At 42.6% G+C, this 21,159-nt stretch overlaps 1 protein-coding gene across 1 annotated transcript; it reads right to left on the bottom strand.

The window, feature by feature from the left end:
- Positions 1–1,577: 1,577 nt before the first annotated feature.
- On the bottom strand, positions 1,578–21,031 carry sona (SON DNA and RNA binding protein a). The gene is made up of 10 exons (XM_071525787.1): positions 20,893–21,031; positions 17,488–17,598; positions 15,773–15,980; positions 13,070–13,146; positions 11,089–12,966; positions 10,000–10,453; positions 8,554–9,074; positions 7,517–8,022; positions 7,212–7,304; positions 1,578–4,308 (listed from the first exon to the last, which is right to left on the bottom strand). The coding sequence occupies exons 2-9, from the start codon at positions 17,513–17,515 to the stop codon at positions 7,230–7,232; spliced, it is 3,747 nt and encodes a 1,248-aa protein (XP_071381888.1). The 5' UTR covers positions 17,516–17,598; positions 20,893–21,031; the 3' UTR covers positions 1,578–4,308; positions 7,212–7,229.
- Positions 21,032–21,159: the final 128 nt, after the last annotated feature.

Genomic DNA, 21,159 nt, shown 5'->3' with positions numbered 1-21,159 from the left:
TGTGAAGTCCTGTTATTTTTTGACTGGTACCTATTGTCTTATGATGTATCAGTAGCCTACACAAGGTCAAATTCCTTGTGTTTCCCTTGTTCTTGGTGAATTTAAAGTGATTCTGATTTCGATTCTGAAAAGGAGTCTGTGTCATGGCGATAGTTTGGAGCAGGCGTCTAGTAAGACGAATCAGCCAAGTACTAGGAATGTCAACTCTGCTTTACCTGATGAAAAATATGCACACCGTGTACATCAGATAAGCACACTGACACATGTTCTGCACAGTGTGCCAAATATGAAAACAGCCATAGGAGAGAAAAAAGCAATCGATATCCTTTGGACCGGCTCCAAACCAATTAATCTTTACCCAAATCCTATTTTATGTGTAGGGGCAGATGTGACCTCTCAAGCCATCTGGGACAGTTTCCAAAAGAAGGGATGTTAATGTGTGCTTAATGCTATAGCGCTTGATACACACCATCACCTTGTAACATATGATTTGAAACAGTATACCAAGCCAGGTCCTAAAACACTGACACCATGTCAATATGATGAATGAAGCTTCAAACATTGTACTGAAAAACACAACAGGCTCCAAAGCGCTTTAAGAAAATGGCATTTTCTTCTCCAAAAGGACCAAGTTAAATAAGCTGCAAGAAAGCTGCAAGCTATTCAGCTTTTTTCACTATTTGCATCCTCTAGTATGTTATCACAGCAGCCGGTCGACAAAGCTGCTTTAGCAATCAAAACACAAAATGTTAAGAAGGAAGGAGTAGGGCAATGTGTGTTTATGAACTCCACTAGGTGGAACCAGAGAGCATCTGTTGTTGGAATAACACATCAACAAGAGATACTTTGTTCATTCTTTCAATTGGGGTTGAGGGTTGGAAAGAACACTATTAAAATGAAATTCAATACAGATTATTGATTACCTGTTTGAAAATGTAATTACCTTAATCTATTAGATTAATCCAACAAAATGATGTCTAATTTAGTTCTTAATTCATTCTGTGGAGAATTAAATGAGTTTCAGTTTGCATATTTTCATTTGATTAGTGTTTTGAATGTCTCTTACCTGGTAAGAGACATTCAAAACACTAATATCAAAACATGAAAAAATCCAAATCAAAATATATGGTAAGACTTACCATGTTTTAGTAAAATCTTAGTTTCATTTTCAGTGACTATATTTACATTTTATTTTTGTAATAAATTCACTGTAATGCCATTATATGTAACCTGTTAATCCCATACCTTTATCAGCCAACATCAAAAGATTCTTCATATCACTCAATTAAAGGCTAACAGACAGAAATGACTGCAACGACAGTTCAGAGATAATGTGTAATGCATAGAGATAGGAATAGGTTAGAAAAACAAACAGGATCCACTCACCTAATACTAGTAGTGTATCATAATCAGGGATGTCATGAAGGGTAAACCAACCTAAATTCAAGTTTTCTCCCATTTTAGGCTAGCAGTCTTTATGACATAAATCCACAGTATATAGTTATAGTAAGTACTACTTAAGTGAACACAACACACAATTAAGGAAACACTTAAATGATACATCATTTTGAAGGTTTTTAATAATCATCAACACATTTATGTACAAAGCAAGCCATGTCAATTGACCAAAAAATGAATCCTAAAATGCATTTTCTTTTTTTCTGTCATTAAAATAGCTAAAGATTACCTCAGGGATTCGATTCAACAGTTAAACACTATAGGTACAGAATCACTATAGGTACAGAGTTTGACAAAACCTTCACAGATTATCTTCCACAGTTATACAGCCCTGGGCCGGGCAGGGATGGGAGGACAACACAGAAAGGCAGGGAATATTGTGAGATGGGAACCAGGAAAATCAGAATCTCCACTGGAAATGAAGGGGAGTTCTGAGTCCAAAAATTCTTAAAAAACCTGAAATATCTCATCCCTGCCAGGTTTCCCAAAAGCACCAAGGTCATCTTTGTTCTACAGTAGTCCAATGGGGGGGGAAAATCCTTCTGGTGAAACTAGAATCCTGATTACCCAGACACAGTTCACACAAAAGACCTAATGCAGGCCAGGCTAGCAACATTTAGAGGTAAAGTGTATAGGAATTTTGTCAGCGATTATGAAAAGGGCTATTCATTATACTTTTGTTTTCCGTATTACGCATCCTGTTATCCGTAACAATTCTCTCCCATTTGCCACCTAGGTTAAAGGCATTACTGCCCATCTCCACTCTCTTAAAAAGTTGCCCATGTGTCACCTTTAGTGCCAAGTTCATCTCCATGTTTCATGGGACCAAAACTAAACTGGTACTGTAATGCTTTAGGAACTAAACGTAGATTCAAATACAGCAAGGTGCATACATTTTACGTGGTTATGGTTCTTTCACACTACAAAAGCAAACAAAACCGAACCGAATCATTAAAGTGTCTTGAAAGACGAATGGGAACCTGAGACTAGTTATCCTCGAGTTATGGCTAAACCTGGGTGGCCATGTGACTTGACCATTAATCCTATTAACAGATAAGGGCTGGTTTCCCACAAAGCATCTTGATTGTCCAATACACAATACATGCGTCACATTGCATATTGCGAACAAAACTTGTAGACACTCGTCACAGCTGGAGACGTACTCAACTGTATACACTTAACTCTGTAACTGCCACAACAAGTAATCTTGTTAATTTGCACTCCGAGGCAATCACTACAGAAATGATGCTCCGTTATGTGTGCCTCTCAAAAACAAGTCAACATGGGAAATTAAGTTTTAACAATTTAAGCAACATAATAGAATGGCAAACATGTCTCTAAAATATGTTTAAAAATATGCAGGTTGACTGTTTATACTGTGTATTCACTCGCATCAGAACCGGGTCTACATGTATTAATTAGCAAAATATCTAACAAATAAAAATACAAATGATTCAGCTGAAATTTGGTGTCTCATGGATCACTTTTGATCCATGAGATCCAGATCCAGATCCAGATCTGGGGGATTTCCACCATTAGACAAATATAATTGTGTTTTTAGCCATAACCACTATGCTGTGTTCATGTGCTGGTGGCACGGTCCGACACCCGGCACTTCCAAATTAGCTGCTAAACAGCATCGCATTCACATGCTATTTTCTCATAAAGTCAAACCCAGATGACAAACGAAAACCTTTACGGACGCTGCAGCTTTGCAAGTTGGAGAATTTTTCAGCATTGGCTTTAAGTTCTAAATTGTTGAGAAAATGACGATTTCAGCAATTACCTATGAAATTATCAATCTGCATACCGTATTAGGTGTTTTTAAGTGTAGCTGATAAAATATCCATTTAGAGTTACATGCAGGCAATCATTTTGGTGAAAGACAAACTAAGAGAATCACTAAAGAACCAAATTTGGAGAAATCCAAAAAAAACTAAACCGTAAGAATAGGACAGAAACAAAGATTAGCTTGGTGCTATTTAAGACGGAAAACCACACCCAGGGCAGTACTAATTCAATTACAGCTATGTTTTGTGAATGGAGATGTAAATCTTTGTCCTAACCCAAATTCAAACTTTCCCCTCTCCCTGTCAACAATATATTCAGTTATTTCCTTCCTTCAAAATGGTCACACCAGGAACTCTTACCCCGTTCCATCCCAGGATCCAAAATGTATGGTCATTCTTTTGCTCTGGAGATCCAGGCTTGTGAAAACAAATAACTTTTCTTGTCATGCGAGGATCCACCAAAAGTTAGCCTGTGAATTATTTGTTTGAAAAACCAGGGGCTAGAGATAGCCATGGGAATAGAGGGGGGCGAGGAAGCAGTCGCCACTCAACACAATCCATAAGAAAGCATAAAAGTACAACATATTTAGAGAAACTAATCTTTTACAAAAGCACTTGCGCCACTAGTTTGTTTGGTTTGTTTCCTCTTCAGTCGTTCACCCACAGTGACTGCTTGTGTGAGCAGCAATACTGAGGGGTTGGTGTTTAAAGTCACTATGTACACACACACTCGCACAGACTCACATTCATTATACAGTCAAGCTACTGTGCACACAAGTCAGTGTGCCCAGTTTCCTCAGTGGTATCACAGGTCACAATCTCCCAGTCTCTCTCTCACTCTCTCTCTCTCACACACACACACACACACACAGAGGGAGAGCTAAGTGGGGCAGTGGCTGGTGCCGGTGCTCCTGTATTGTAACCATGACAACTAGGGCGCTCTTCTTCTTGGTGATTTAAGAGGCTCAGTCAGGTGACCTGGCTGCCCCAGGGAACTGTGGGAAGGGTAAGTCCTCCAGTAAAGGTTTTTGTTTTTCCTCAAGTCCAGTAGGGGGAGATGCTGTATACAGAAAAAGACAGAAAAAACACACATCTATCTTGTTCTCACTTTCTGTCTCATCGGTTTGGATGAAATACAGTAACATCTGACTTTGTACTGTCTGTATGTAATAACCAGAGGATCAGGTGAGATGGGGTGAAGACAGATGGCATCCCCCTTTTTTATCAAATAGGACTGAGGGAAGGAATAATCACAAGAATACTGCACAAGTACAAAGCAAATGGTGGGTGGATGGTTAAAGGTCTATTCCACATTTTTGGGTGTTTGGCCCATTGGTCACCTTACCCAATATCTGATGAGACAATTGTCACCAAAATCACCTCTGTGCCTCCAGAAGATGGATCTGTCTGGTGGGCATGCTAACGTTTTAGCATACAGTAATAGTTGTCGACTAACATTATTGTAAAAGAGAAAACATGAGAACTTGTGGGCAGGATGGTTAGTTATTTTTAATGGTGCATGTCTATACCTGCCATGCTTGTTTAGGGGATTGGTAAAATGGACATAAAATTGCAGAAAAACAATGCACGTTCAATGGCAGAAGACCTCCCTTCCCGAAGACTTTGCGTGCAACTTTGTTTTCAGAAGTTATGAATCTACAGGCCATAGAATAGAAAAACAATACCAACTTTGGAATACTAAAAGGTTTATTTTCACACTTTGGATAATGCTATTAACCTACAATTACCTAACATACTGTATGCTAAAGCGTTAGCATGTGCACCAGACAGAACTAAAGACACAAAGATGATTTTGGTATCAATCCTCTCGTCAGACACTGGGTAAAGTGACCAATGGACCAAACTCCAAAAATTGGAAATTCATTGTAGCCCTTTAAAAAGATTAACATTTAAATGAGAATTGGACACAAGGATAAAAGCTGAAATAATAATCAATCAAAGAATGAATTAGGGATGCACCAATCGATCGGCCAATCATAATTGGTGGCCGATAAACATTATAAAGAGGTAATCAGTGATCAGCTCACTGTTTCAACTGCTCGATTACAACAAAGTTTCAATTGTGGATCAGGAAAGTGGTTGAACGTATGCCGTAAAAAATATGAGCCAATTTGCAGCAGGCATCGGTGCATCCCTAGAATGAAAAGACTGATTGTATTTTGGTGTGGTCAGTGGTTAATCAATCATCACTTAAATGATGGACTGAAAGACGTACGGATGGAGGAATGGAGAGATAAAGTAAGGGAGAAAGAGTACTGGGCCAAGGGGCAGGACTACAGAGAAAACTAAGCACTTACACTGAACAAAAATATAAACGCAACACTTGTTTTTGCTCCCATTTTTCATGAGTTGAAATAAAAGATCTAAGACTTTTTCTATGCACACAAAAGGCTTATTTCTCTGGAGTGGCCTTTTATTGTGAACAGCCCAAGGCACACCTGTGCAATAATCATGCTGTTTAATCAGCATCTTGATATGCAACACCTATCAGGTGGATGGATTATCTTGGCAAAGGAGAAGTGCTCACTAACACGGATTTAAACAAATTTGTGAACAAAATGTGAGAGAAATAAGCCTTTTGTGTGCATAGAAAAAGTCTTAGATCTTTTATTTCAACTCATGAAAAATGGGAGCAAAAACAAAAGTGTTGCGTTTATATTTTTGTTCAGTATTTTTTAGGGCTGGACCCGAATATTCGACCATTCCGATATTCGTTCGCTGGGTAGGTATTAGGTTTTCAATTTTGGGATTCGGATATTCTTTTTTTTAAATGTAATCCGTAAACCGGTTGACATTGACGCTACGAAGCAGTTTCTTTTTTTTTTTACTTGCATTCAAATGTCAGTCACATTTGCTGATCGCCATGGTGGCACAGAGAAAAAAGTACGACCTGAAATTCAAGCGATCAGTTTCAAATTTGCTGAACAAAACTCAGGAGAAGCAGCAGCAGGACATTTCTCCATTGATCTTTTTAAAAAAAAAAATCTTTTTTCTAAGGTAGGCTACCGATATTTTGATACGGGGCTCTCCCTCTCTCTGTCTCTCTCTGCGCTTTAGAACGTAATCGCTGTGAAACAATCAGAAAATAACGTTTTAATTCTCTTATTCAACGGCCTTTCTCGCTGTTACCGCTCCCTCTCTTCATTCACTTTCTAGCTCGCTCGACCATCTCTCTCTCTCTCTAGCTCACTCGACCATCTCTCTCTCTCTCTCTAGCTCGCTCGACCATCTCTCTCTCTCTCCCTCTAGCTCGCTCGACCATCTCTCTCTCTCTCTAGCTCGCTCGACCATCTTTCTCTCTCTCTCTCTCTCTCTCTCTCTCTCTCTCTCTCTAGCTCGCTCGACCATCTCTCTCTCTCTCTCTCTCTCTCTCTCTCTCTGGCTATTAATTGAAGTTATATGTATGTTAAGTATGTTTTCAGCGCTGTGTTTCTGTGAGGAGGAACTGTGACTATGTGTGAACTTTGTCGGGTGAACTGTTACCCGTGTATGGAAAGCCAAGCAGTTTGAAGGTGCGTGACTCTTAAACCCCCCCCCCCCGCTGCGGCCGAAGCTTCGAATATTCGCTGTTGATTACTACCGAAGCTCCGAAGCCCAAAAAATGGTATTCGGGACAGCCCTAGTATTTTTTCATGCTATTATTGACAAATTTCTTTCACATGCAAGCATAGGGCTCAGATCAATTCAATCAATGTACAAATGTAAATAAAACATGTATTTCAGTTGGTAGACCATCCTCAAATATTAGTTTACCAAGGCTGGAAATAAGCACCTTGGCATGCCAAAAGTTTCTCAGGATTAGAATTTTAAGAAACCCAACATCCTCAACTGAATGAAGTGATAAGAATGCAGCACCAATATAAAGGTAAGTAGACAGGCAGACAAAGGGATGGGAAGGATGGCTGAATGGTTAGACAGATCAATGAAGGTTGGCGATTTTACCGTGAGGGCGTGGAGGTTCTAGCTCTCATCATCTGAGACATGGGGTTTGGCAATGGCCATCTCCTCCTTGCTGTTTGCAATCATCTTACACTTCTACAAAAGCACACACAAAAACACACATTAGTAAGCTGGCACACAACACAGGTATTCACATATGTCTATTGATGAGATGCACCCTCGCCCACCCACCCACACGTAAACATTCTTTCAGATTCTTTTTCTCTCTCACTCGCATGCACATACAAACATTCTCACACAAAAACAAGCATGAACACAATCCCATCTCCCCGGATGCTTCCTTTTACCTCAGTAAGTTCCTTGATGGTATGGATGTTAGCCTGCTGAGTGACCTTCCTCTTCACTTCCTCTATGTGGTCCAGGTTAAGGGTTGGGGTCGGGGGAGCGAGGCAAGGAGGGGGCTTGTTGGTGATAGTAGGGAGTGGGGCCAGGGGGGGCATGGCGGCCAGGGCGCCCATGTTGGTCAGGGCAGCCGTCATGGTAGCTGCGGTCATACTTGCCATAGCGGCGCTCATGGTGATATTTGACATGTTGGGCATTCCTGGAATATTGGGTATCCCCATTGGCCCCATGTTGGGCATATTGGGCATGTTGGGCATATTAGGCATGTTGGGCATCCCCATGCCCATTGGGAGAGGTAAAGGTAGGGGCAGGGAGAGGGGGGCAGGCGACGGAGTGGGTAAAGGGAGCTGGAGGATGGCTTTGGGCCGAAGGCTCTCTGGGATGGGCACCCCGGCCTTAGCGCACATGGCAGCAGCATTGGCCTTGGCTATCTCCAGTAACTGGTCCTTGTCTGAGGAAAGGAAAGGAAGGAAGAGGGAGGAAGAGAGACAAAGGGAGGGGTAATGTAGGAGAGGAAGCAAATAGCAAACAAGTTGGAGATGGGAGGGTAGATTGAGAGGGGAAAAAAGCAAGATTAAGCAAGAGCGGTGGAGCCAGAGGAACAAGGGAGAAGAGTGAATAGGGCAGAAAGAGGAGAGACGGGGAGAAAAGGGGACAAATTTGTTAAAAAACAAACACTAAACATGGTTTAAAGACCAATTTAAGTTAACTGTGTATGTGTTTGTGCCAAGATGTGCCAACTAAACTAAACTGGAATCAACATTGAATGTAAAATCTAAACAAAAAAAACAAATGCAAATCACAATACTTAGACCTGGCGTACAGGTGAATGAAGATGTTATGTAATTACTGTCAACAATAATCCTGCCATTAGCTTAGATAGTCACTGGGGGTATCTGCCTGAAAATGAAACAAGCCATAACAATCTAACATTAGTAACAGTACCATTTACAGTAGCATAGTTACTCTAAAGATGTTTTACCCAGCTCGGTGAGCCGTGGCGGTGTCTTGCTGGTGCTGCGTCGTGTCCGGGACCCTGAGCGGCGCTGCTTTCGGAGAATAAGAACCGGAGAGTGGCTGGGTTCCCTCTTCCATCTGTCTCGCCTGTCGAACGAACGACTGCGGAAAACTGGCCGCCGCCCTCGGCCCCTCGACCTAGACCTGCGCCTGCGGTCTGGGGAACGAGATCTGGATCGCTTGCTCCTGTCTCCCGACCTGGACCTCTTCCTCCTGCCTGTAGAGCGGCTCTTAGATCGCTTGTTCCTGTCTGTGGACTTGGACCTCTTCCTCCCCCGGGCGGCGGGTGAGCGGGATCGCCTCTTGCGAGCAGGAGAACGGGACTTAGACCGTCGGACCCTGGTTCGCGAGTGTGACCGCCTTCGCCGTGTATTGGAGCGCGAGCGACTGGACCGCCGGCGGCGAGCGGGACTCCGGGATTTGGACCGCCGCTTCTTCCTCTCTGATGGAGAGACAGATTCTCTCTTCTTCACTGGAGACTTTGACCTGAGGAAAGGAGAATGACAGGAGAATTCATAAAATGTCTACACTGTAATATCCATTCACAAGAATGTCTCTACACACACAGACAGATGACGCCATGACAACATAATGTACCGCATACCATGTACCATGGTAAGGAGACATGAAAAATGATCATAGGGATGTAGCTTTTAAAATGGGAAAAATAGAGCAAATAGGAGTAAATCAAATGTGCAAAAACAAAAGTACAGCTACATTACAAAATTAATAGGATATAGTCACAAACATGGAAATGTAGTATTTGTTTAACCTATAGATTATTCGACTTTGACTGCTACCTCAGCCAAGAAAAAGGAAAACTAAATATAAAACTTTGAAAAAACATATCAGCTACAAAATTGCACTCTATCCTGCAGATATTTCCTTCATTTTGATTTGGTTGCTCTATGGGTGGTGAAAAGATGGGGAACTCAAGCTGTTAGCCAGACTCAGAGACAAGTGGATAAAAGCTTAACTGTCCCTCAGTGACATGTAGAGGTAGAAACAGGCACTTGGATCACTTTTATAATAATTGCGTGACTTCCCCATTTTTCTGTGACATAGCCGATTTTTAGCAATTCATTTTCTTAAAAAAAATATTTGATTGTGAAGGATCAAAAGGGACTGAACTATGTTTGAGTTTGCTCCTGACCAATCTCGGAACCCATCGTCTATCGGTCTGACGATGATTATATTGAACAAAATATTGGCCGTCGCCCCCAGAGTCTAATCGTCATCAGACCGATAGACGATGGGTTCCGAGATTGGCTTCCGACTAAACAGCTCCACCATAAATCTAGGAGCCAGACTGTAACAAATAGAACAAAAACCTATTTGCCTAAATCTGTCGGAATTACACACGCATTCATGAGGTAGCATTGGTACACATACACACACATACACCACAAACCTGGATTGCTTCCTCCTGGACACCGACTTAGACGTGGATCGTCGAGGAGAGGAAGTAGAGCGTGACAGCTTCCTGCGGGTTGCAGGGGAACGCGACTTGGAGAGCTGCTTCTTCTGTTGGCCTTGGGAGGGTGACCTAGAGGAGCTGCGCTGGCGTTTAGTTGCCGTTTTAACAGGGGAGGAAGAATCCCCTTCCTCATCAGAGCCATCTGAACCATCTGACTCATCGGGCCCGGTCCCGGGCTCGGGCTCAGAGGAACCAGACCTGGACCTGGAAACCTCTTGTTCATCAGAAGAGCTGGCTGGGCTGCCGGCACCCTCCCTCTGCTTCTGGTGGTGGTTGGGAGCAGGGGACACAGGCTGGTCCTGCGGCTGAGCTGAGGAGCTCCCAGCTGAGTCGGACGCTGCAGGCTGGGGGCTGGGAGCGCCGGCTAAGGGCAGGGGTTTCCACGGGCCTGTAAGGTACAAAACTGAACTTTAATGATCACAATACATTCTTCACAATACATACATGGTGGTAAAATAATAGGTTTTGAGATACCCAAGGGCAGTGTGCAAAAGCATATACATTCAAGGAAAAAGGATGAGAAAGTGGCCTATTTATCTATGGGATGTGGAGCCTTTAGTGCTAAAATCCAATTTAAAAGGATTAGGTTTGAGGCATAATTTTGAAAATAGAAATATAGTCAGTTTGGAAGAATAGAGATAGTGTTCTGAGCTTCGAGGCAGAGCTGCTTTCACTAAAAGGTTTGAGAAAGACACTACGCCAAGACATGTTAGGCCATTTCACTAATAAGGAGGAACACTTAAGAAATATTAGTGATGATGTACTCATGGGAATGGCCACCTTTGGGATTCTGTACTAGATAAAAAGCACTTGTTATAGAAATATACACTGCTTATTAAAAAGAATAAATAGGGAGCATCAACAGGCACTGGTGCATGTCACACGCTTGCAGCATCAGGAGTTCAAAAGGGCACTGTGCAGATTGACACTAAGCAATTAAGTAGAAATGGCATAATAATAACTTTACGAACAAAATCAATTGTAGAATGTTTAAAATGAAAAAAATGAAAGAGCAGGTCTGACCTGCTGCTGCAGCTGAAACTGCTCCACTCTCCCCTGCTGCCTTCACACTGGCAGTCTGCTCTGCCTTGGGAGAGATGGGGGGCTTCTGCTCTTTAACAGGAGAAGAGGATGTGGAGCCGGCTGGGGAGGCGCTGTCAGACCCCCTGTCACTTGACCCAGACCTGGACCCAGACCTAGATCTGTTTATGGCAGGGGAGGCTGATTTAGACTTTGACCTCTTTCCGCTCTTCCTGGGAGATTTGGACCTCTTCCTGCCAGGCAGTGGCGAGTGTGACTTAGACCGGTAGCGGCGAGACAACGAGCGAGACTTGGAGCGTCTACTGGACCTTGGCGGTGAACGATTTCTCCTGGCAGGGGACCGAGAGCGCCTTCTAACCGGAGATCTGGATTTGGACCGCCGGCGGGAGGGAGGGGTTCTGGATTTGGTCCGTTTGCGTGGACTCCTGGATCTGGAGCGGCGGTTGCGCCTAAGGATTACAATGGAACGTGACCGAGTCCGCCTGGCCCTGCGGATCGAACGGGAACGTGAGCGGCGGGTCCTGGGGGGTGGGGACCTCCTGCGACGAGACAGAGAGCGACTTCTGGAGCGCCTGCCTCCTCCACGCCGCGCCGGTGACCGCGACCAGGATCGGCGAAGTGGGCGTCTGGATCTAGAGCGAGAGCGACGGACTTTGGGAGAACGTGACCGCGAACGTCTGCCAACTGCACCACGTCTAGGCGAGCGGGTCCTGGAGCGCCTGGTGCCGCCACGAGATCGTGACTCTGACCTTCGACTTCTCCTTGGAGAGCGAGAGAGGGAGGGGGACCTGCGACCACGTTTAGGGGATCTGGACAGCTTCCTCTTCGGAGAGGGAGAATTGCGGCGTCGCTTGGGGGAAACAGATAAGGAACTCCTCCGCCGTTTAGGAGATGTAGACTGGTGTTTGGGCCTCCTAGGAGACTTGGACTTCTTCCTCTTGGGGGTGAGGGAGCGCGAGGTGGACCGGGACTGACGGCTAGGTCTTTTGGGAGACTTGGGCGACTGGGAGAGGGACTTCCTCCCGAACTTGGGAGACGGGGAGTGGGACAGAGAGCGGGACAGCCGCCTGCTCTTCAGGGGTGATATAGACCCTTTTCCCTTTGAGGCTGATCTGGAATGGGTTCTTGACCGTTCTTTGATTGCTGTTGCTGTTGGACCACCAGACTGCCGCCTAGTGGGACTGGGTGTTGGCGACCGGCTCGACCCAGACCTCTTGATGCCTAAGCCCCTCGACGGGGAACGAGACCTGGACCTGGATGGATCTCGCTCCTTGATCTTTGCCCTCTGAACTGTGTTGGCCTGATCTTTCAGGCCAGGGTCGTCTCGTGGGGCAGTACCTTCCTGTTTGGGGATGATGTCAGGGAGTTCCTGGGCATGGCTGAACCCGCCGTCTCCGTGGTTACCCTCCGCCTTAACCTTAACCACTGCTGCCTGTGCCATCTCCTCCCGGCCAGCAGAGGGCGACCTCATGTCCTTCACCGACCCATTGTTGTTACTGCCCTTCCCTCCAGATGGGGAGATGTCGATATCGGATGTCTCCTCTCTCTTTACAGACAGTGATTCAGGTTTCTGGGTGAGGATGGGAACCCCCTTCTCCTCCCCTCGTTTGCTTTTGGGCCCCAGTTTGGATACTGGTTCTTGCAGGTCAGATGCTGCTGCTGGGGAATATTTGCCATCTCCCGCCCCTTTCCCCCCTTCCCCCTCAGACTCAGAGCCTGAGGCTGAGCTGCTTTCAGATGGAGAGCGAGATGGGGATTTCTTGTCTTGCTTTTCATCTTTCTTCCTCTTCTTTTTCTTCTTCTTGGCAGCATGCCTTTTGTGTTTTTTGGATTTTGCATCTCCCTCTGTGTCCACACGATCTGAGAGGAGGGGAAAACATTTTTAAAATACCAAAGTGGAATTCATTCATTCATCACTTGCAGACAAAATCTAAGTGGTTTGTGTGTGCGAGTCTCCTCCTACCTGTAATCCCATCCCTTTTACCCTCCTCCTTAGGCCCATCTTGGTCTCCAGCCCCTGAGGCTGCCGCCAGTCTGGCACTAAAAACACAGGGGAAAAATATTCTCACAACACAATATGGGCAGCCATTAGGGATGCAAATTTTCAGACATTTCCTTAATCGATCATCTGTCACGTTAATGACCAATTAATCGATTGGTCATTGGATCATTATGTAAAAAAACAGCTTTTGACATAGAAAATAGAAAATGTGTGTTTTTACACCTGTCTTTAGGCCTACTCAACCAAGCCTACTTCAAAAGAGTAGGGACCCCCGACAACGGACGTCAGTGTTTCCCACAGGCTGAAAATGTACTTTCTTTAGGGTTAAATACTTTAAATTGTCTTTACATTGTGTCCAACGGAACCCAACTGGCGGAATATGCAATGAAGTCTCTGCACTGCACTCATGTTAACTTTCTGAGTGTTGAGCAGCGTTAGAATTGTCCGATTGAAAAGTATCAAGTAACTCTTTACCGTTACAACACATGCGAGTGTGTTGTGAAATTTTATATTTTTTTACGAACGTTTTCAGAACGGGAGACGGACTGTCAGGTTGAGTACAGAGCTACCGCATCGCCAAATGACAGACAATGACGTGATGCACACATTAGACGCATTACAGAGCGATTTAGATCAATTTCTATAGATTGATTAACTTTTTATGTTGTGCCGGCCGTGCCGATATTGTGGCGCTGCCACAGTTTATGTATTGGAAACAATGACACGGCAATCTACTGGTTTATTTAAGAATAAGAGCGTATCTACGTGGTCAGGGATGAGTCCAGTGCGCAGCCTGGTGACAGTCAGTCCATCCGCTGAAACACACGCTCCGGGGGAACAGCTGTCCCAGGTCGGGAGGCACAAATAGTGTTGCGCCACCTTCGCCAGCAGGGGGAATGCATTCTCTTTCATTGTGCTTGTAGTGGTGCTGTATTTCAACTTTGTATTACAATGTTTACAATGAACACTGTTGTCTTTTCAGGTGTAATGCTTCCGTCCGCTTGCTTGGCTTTCTTCTTCCTCTGTATAGGCAGTGAAAGTTAAATTGCGCCCCTGTGGCGGTAAATCATTTCCAAAAAAATTAGAAATAGCACATAACGTACATTATCGATTAATATATGCTTGATCGATCAAATTGTTAACGGTGATTAATCGATCGTCAATTAATCATTAACATCCCTAGCAGCCATTAGGGTTGGGCGATATGTTAAAATTTTCCAACCGGCCACCGTCAGCCCATCAACCGGCAATTGCCGATATATTTGCGCAGGTGTGTGTGCCGCACGCAGGGGGCAGGGGAGTCCCCCACTCCCCACACACCGTCTTCAGCGAACAATCATGGAAGAGCTTGTTGCCAAAAAGAATACAAAATCCCCTATTTGGGATTATTTTGGTTTTAAACCGGACGAAACTGGCAAGCCAAAGGACCTAAATGAAGTTATTTGCCGTCTTTGCAAACGAGTAGTACCGGCAAAAGATTGAACAGCTGTCTGACACCATTTGAAAAAGAGTCTGATGGCGTCAGATGAAGGACGCCTCCGCTTGCAGCCTCCAAATGAACAAACAGGTGGGGATAACATATTATGCTAGTAAATGATCAGGGTGCACAACTGCACATACAGCTTTTGGTCTAGTTCTCAAATATGATTTATGAATTGACGTTGCTTTTCAGCATCAATCGATCGGACAGCAACCACTAAAGACGGCTTAATTGTCATTTAGTCACTCACTGCCCTGTTTTGTGAAAGACTCGTCGGAAATCAGTGCAACAAGAACGTGCCTAATATGGCCCAACTCCAACTGCCAGTTCCTATTCGCGCATGCTTTGAATTGCACTTTACAGGTTAATTATTTACCATTACATTAGACCATTAAATTAGCAAAATAAAATGACAAAAATCGCCCAAAAAAATCAACCAGCGATGGACTCAGCCAATCGCCGATATATTCGTCCTATCGCCCAACCCTAGCAGCCATGTCCCCATTTATATGTGGAAATTAAAATCCCCAATGCTGACAGAACACATGTGTATCACATTTCTGTTTAGACAGGGTGCCAAGCCACATTTAAACAAGTGTGAAAACATACTCGAGGGCGATGCAATAAAAGCTAAAAAGGCAAAGACAAACCAATTATGTTGTGACCCTTGTTGTTTTTATTCCTAATAACATATACAGCCTTTGGAAAGAGATAACGTCTGGTTTCCCAGAGCATCTCAAAAGACAGATTTTGAGAGAAAGCAGCCCCAACTTACTCATATTGATCAATAAAGGGCCGTGTCCACCAAAGACCTGTGAAAAAAGCCATGGTGCTGTTTTTTCATTATTTCCTATGGAAAAGTTGCGCTTTCAGCGCTTACGACCCAAAACAGGTACCTCACCTTTTTAGCACCGTGAACGCTGGACCTGTTGAAACAATTTCAACTTTGTCTTAAGCGCACCGCTCATCAATGTCACGTCAGAGTTCTACCAACCAATGAGAATGAAGCAGGGACGGGACCAAGAGCCGGCATCCTTGGAGATCACTGCAGCGCTCACCTGGTGCTGCCAAAGCGCTCAGCCCCAGCGCTTCAAGCACTCAAGAGGTCGCTGCTGGACACAGGCCCTTAGGTGTGTGTGTGTGTGTGTGTGTGTACTGCAGGATGAATTTTAAGTTCTTCTCACCTGGCTCTGGTGGTCCTGACAGGTCTCGGTGGAGGTGGTGGTTCTAAATCAGACTCCGCACCAGACTCTGAACTGCTCTCCTTCTCACCCTTCCTCCTCCTCTTCTTCTTCTTGCTCTTGTGTTTTCTGTGCTTCTTGTTTTTCTTATGGGGCGTCTCGTTTCCTTCCTTGGCATTCACTTCATCTCTCTCAAGTGCCTCATCCTCACCTGCACAGGGAACCCAGCGTTATAGCTTACATGAGTGTTTGGCAAAGCAGAGCAGCAGTTCTTTTGTAAGTCCTACACTTAAACTGGATGGATTTAGTCTTGCCCTGGAGTTATATTAAATAATACTCGTACTTGTCTTGAGAAACACTGTTCAAGAACAAAATATTTGATCTGATGGCCTTTATTGTTTGTCCTATGAGACAGGCTTATGTAACTATAATAATCCTCACAGATAAATGTTGACCATTTTGCTTAACACACTATCATTTTAGTTAGAGAAACATGGATGGTTTATAGACTGTGCGGGGTACACAGTCAGAGAGCCTGTTCCCTGCACTAATTAAAGGCAGGATAATCTAAATCACCACATAAATACACAGCGCCATAAGGAAGTGGTAGCTTGGCAACTTTAAAATCTAGAAGTATGTACTATTTTATTTAAATGCCTCTGTACACTCTCTGGACTGGCATTTTTTCTTAATTGAAATGAGATGTGTAAATAGCCAGCAACAGTGTGTGTATGTGTTTTAAATGACTATGTTTCTGGTATATTTTAGCAGGGATTTCCTTCTGTTTTGATACTACCAGAATGCATTTGAATCATCCGTGCCCATCGAGCATGCAGCCATCTTCGGTGGCTTTAGATGCCTCTACTGCTTTAGCAAATATGAAATTGTACATCATACCAATTATACAACCTTGCTTGACTTAGCAATGCTCTTTGGTTATGATTATTATTCGTACTACTGCTCTCTCCCCCTCCCTCTGAGACACTTAGTACCTCCATTATCTACTTTCCTGGGGGAAACCCTCTTTATTGTACCTCCAGTTCTGACAGGCCATAACAACACTGTCTCATTCTCCCTTCCACAACAGTGGTTTTCAAACATATTTCCTGTGAACCCATATTTTCAATAAGAATTTATGGTAACACTTTATAATAACCATCATTAATAAATGGTAAATTGATAGTTAATTAAACTTTAGTTAATAGTTATTTTACTGTTAACAAACAATGAAATGATCATTAATAGTGTTTACTAATTATTAGTAATGCTATAATTTATGTTATTTTATCATTAGTTTGTGTAATATAAAATAATTTGTTTATAAATTATATATTGTATCATAGCTGATAAGAGACGGTAAAAAGGGTAAAAAGCTATGATACAATATATAATTTATAAACAAATGATTTTATATTATGATAAAATAACATAAATTATAGCATTACTAATAATTAGTAAACATTATTAATGATCATTTCATTGTTTGTTAACAGTAAAATAACTATTAACTAAAGTTTAATTAACTATCAATTTACCATTTATTAATGATGGTTATTATAAAGTGTTACCGAATTTATACTGCAACTCTGAATCCGTGGGTGATTAAATAGGACTTTATAAAATACAATAAAAAAATATAAAAATCTAATATAAAATCTAAAGCAGAATTTGGGAAACATTGAAACTGATTTCATAGGGCCCAATGATCCATCACTCACCTGAGGGAATGTCCACCGCACATTCCATTATGCCAGTGTCCCAGAGGTGCGACTGATCACTTAAAAGCCCCTCTTCTTGTCACTGGTGTGCTGCCCATTCACTCAAACACTCTGGATAGGAAAACAAAGATAATGTAATTAAAGCAATGGAGAATAATACAGCATAAACTGGATTCTGGGCATTTGTTTCTTACAGGGTGCTATATTGAAAATGCCCTCATTTTAATTAAACAGCCGCTAACATGCAGCAGCAGTGTTTGGTTCACCATAACATCAAAGGCCCATCAAATACATTTCCCAAACTAATGTATTTATGTATACAATGTTTACCACCACCGGGACTTATCTCCTTTGGTCAAATAGTCAATGGTTTGCCTGGCAGGCAAAGACAGTTTGTCTCTCAACACCAATCAACCCCAATGTCTCAGCCAAAGATCAAAAGCTGACAAGATTACTAAGTGGGAGAGTGAGTAACTGATTCTTTTTTCCCCTTGCGTTTAAAGAGTGCGTAAACACACTGTTATCAGTCAGTCTCCGCCCAGTACACAATTTTGAAAGATGTGAAAAAGTGGGGTGGGAAGTGGTAATGAGTGTGTGTCTATGATAGCCGGTCACCCATCTCTACTTGGAGACGGTAAAAAATTTCTGATCGCAAAGAATTTGACGCTGCCAAAGGCAAATTCACCATAATGTTTACAGCTCACACGGGATTTAGGGCCAATTCACTCTTTCAAGTCATTGAAATCTGGGAGCTGCAAGAGAACTATAGATCTGTATAATCTTTGGTTGGGTTAATTTCATCACATCACTTTGCTCATGATAACTTTTGTGCATTTACAATCATTTTGCTCCCCCCCCCAGGTTCTGGACAAAACTGTTATATCTGATGTGCTTAACCATGATGCAGTGAATTGTACACAACTGATACATCAGCGGAAACCAACTTTGATTTGTTCCATGCCGTGTTAGCTCATCTGGTTACATTCACACTAAATTTGGCAACATGATCAGCTGACTTGTTGGTGGTTTATTTTTTCTGAGTAATGGTGTTGCCAACTGTTTGAACTGATGCCCCCTGGGGCAACTTTAGAGTGCATTCCTGAATGCAGAAACACAGAGAGTAATAGAGACAGCCAGGGACACAATTTATTTTTTTCTCATCTCATCTGTCCCCACTGCAATTAGATTGCTTAAATTATGAAATTATGTCTTGTGCCTGTGAAAAAACTTTCAATTTTACATTGGTGAGCAACCTTTTGTTTCCCTATATCAAGTAATTGACTCCCTATCCAGTCTTATAAATTGATGCTTGTCTGTATGGGTGTTGACGTGTTTTTTATTGTGATTTAATGTTAGGTGTTTTCATTGTGTTTTTATTCTGTGATTTTACCATTAGCCCTGCAAAACCAAATTTCAGTTATGGGACAACAACGTTTGAAATGAATTGGATGTTTTGCAGTGGTGGAAAGTAACTAAGTACATTTACTCAAGTACTGTACTTAAGTAAATTTTGAGATACTTGTACTTTACTTGAGTATTTCCATTTGATGCTACTTTATACTTCTACTCCACTACATTTCAGAGGGAAATATTGTACTTTCTACTCCACTACATTTATTTGACAGCTTTAGTTACTTTTCAGATGGAGATTTGACACAATGGATAATATAACAAGCTTTTAAAATACAACACATTGTTAAAGATGAAACCAGTGGTTTCCAACCTTTTTGGCTTTTGACGTCTTACAAAAAGCAGTGTGTAGTCGGGGTCACATTTCAGATGTCTATGAGTTGTTAACAGCTCCACCAAATAGTGATTTTTCCCTCTAAACCTCACATGGTTTCATTTCAATAAATGTTCAAATGATCCAATATTTCAGCAAAAATCAAAGATTAGAGAAAAAGTCCAAAAACTGAAAACAGACTTGTGTATCAGAACTTTGTTTTTTCTTCTTTCCTCTCCCATTAATCATCTCATGACCCCTCAGATTTATCTGGTGAGCCTTTGGAGGGGCCCGACCCCTAGGTTGGGAACCACTGGACTAAACTAGCTAACTGTATATAAAGTAGTTCAAACTAGCTCCACCTCCAGCAGCTACAACAGTAACATGCAGCTTACACACTGATGTTTCAGTATTAATAATCTAATGATGTCATATATAATAAAATAGCAGTCAGAGGGACCAAAGCACTACTTTTACTTTAATACATTAACTACATTTTGCTGCTAATACTTATGTACTTTTACTTAAGTAGGATTTTTCATGCAGGACTTTTACTTGTAATGGAGTATTTTTACATTGTTGTACTGGCACTTTTACTTAAGTAAAGGATCAGAGTACTTCTTCCACCACTGATGTTTTGTCACTTTACTGCACTTGTAAAGACTAAATTTATAAATCTGTGCTAAATATTTCCCTGCAGTAGCCTCTCATTTCACAGCACAATAAGTAACCCACCAATACTCAAACACTTTAAAGCTATGTTAAATGATAGCGACATCTATCTCATATGTATTCTCTCTTTATGAAGGTAACAAAAAAATAATTTTAAGAAAAAACTCGTTGGTCAGAAAAAGTAGTCGTTAGTCGACCAATGGACTTTTAGAGTTGTAAACCCCTAGCTGCTACAACCAGAGATGACCTGTGAGAAACACTGATGTCCACAAACAATTGTAATGAAGTCACTAGGCTATCACACACCGTTTACTCAAAATCACCGGAAGCCTTTATTCTGGAAATAATTAACCACCATATAACTAAGTTACTTGGCGGAAAATACTAAAGCACCGACAACGCGAGGCCATGTACCTAGCGTTACCGCTCCTAGCTAACGCTAGTCCTCATTGCTACGGCTAGTTACGTCTCATTTAAAATTTTAAGTATAATTTCTGTTCAGTTGACATGAACTTATATTCGTACACCACAATCCGCAGGTACAGTCGGTTAGAAGCGGGTCATGTAACTACACGGATGAATTAAACAAAAACTTTTAAGTCACAATGGCTAGTTCGTTAACACGTTAGATAAACACTGTCCGGCCTGCGATGCCGTACAGCTGGCAAAAAAATCATTCATAGTGCAGTTGCAGTTGACATTAGCTAACGTTAGCTAAGGTTAACGGAACCAACAATGGCTGGGGAATTTTTACATGGACTCCACAAAACGTAAATCTGTTTGAATGCCTACAAGATGGATAACTTACAAGTTGCGTTAACAAAGCCAGACATGCTGCCCGCACGCCGCGGCCTCAGCGGCAGTCGATAGCCAACTCGTTGGCTGGCTACGCGGTTAACGTTAGCTAAGTTAGCATGCTGTTAGCTATTTAAGATATTTTACCAGTGCTCGTTTCAACAAAGCAAGGCAATTCATTCACCATGAGCGTCACGTTTGTAGCACATAATTACCCAGTTTATGCTCTGTGGCTGCAGTCCCAGTATAGGTATGCTCTGTAGTAGAAGTCCTTGAATAGACGAAACCGAAAAATTGTTGAATATGCTAACCGTTAACGTTAGCCGTCCAACTGTTCCGCCATGATGGTGAAAGGTATCCCAACATGCCATGCTGCGCGGTTTGAATGGCAGCGTCACTATCTCCTAGGCAACTCCAGGACAACTTCCAAGAGAGAGACAACGAAAGAAAAACTACAACTGTGACTAATCTTTTCTACAAAC

This window comes from Centroberyx affinis, unplaced genomic scaffold (genome assembly GCF_046629955.1).
Source record: "Centroberyx affinis isolate AG114_WGS23_722 - 3 ecotype Tasmania unplaced genomic scaffold, CSIRO-AGI_Caff_v1 ptg001337l_1, whole genome shotgun sequence".
NCBI lineage: Eukaryota > Metazoa > Chordata > Actinopteri > Beryciformes > Berycidae > Centroberyx > Centroberyx affinis.
Note: the sequence above shows the minus strand (reverse complement) of the source record. Positions and strands in the feature narration are given on the sequence as shown.

Excerpts from the sequence above, each read along its gene's own strand:
- sona (XM_071525787.1), bottom strand. The coding sequence starts at position 17,515 with ATGGAATGTGCGGTGGACATTCCCTCAG. Across the intron at positions 10,454-11,088 it reads AGTTTCAGCTGCAGCAGCAG|GCCCGTGGAAACCCCTGCCC; the intron begins GTCAGACCTGCT and ends TGTACCTTACAG. Across the intron at positions 8,023-8,553 it reads GCCACGGCTCACCGAGCTGG|ACAAGGACCAGTTACTGGAG; the intron begins GTAAAACATCTT and ends TCCTTTCCTCAG.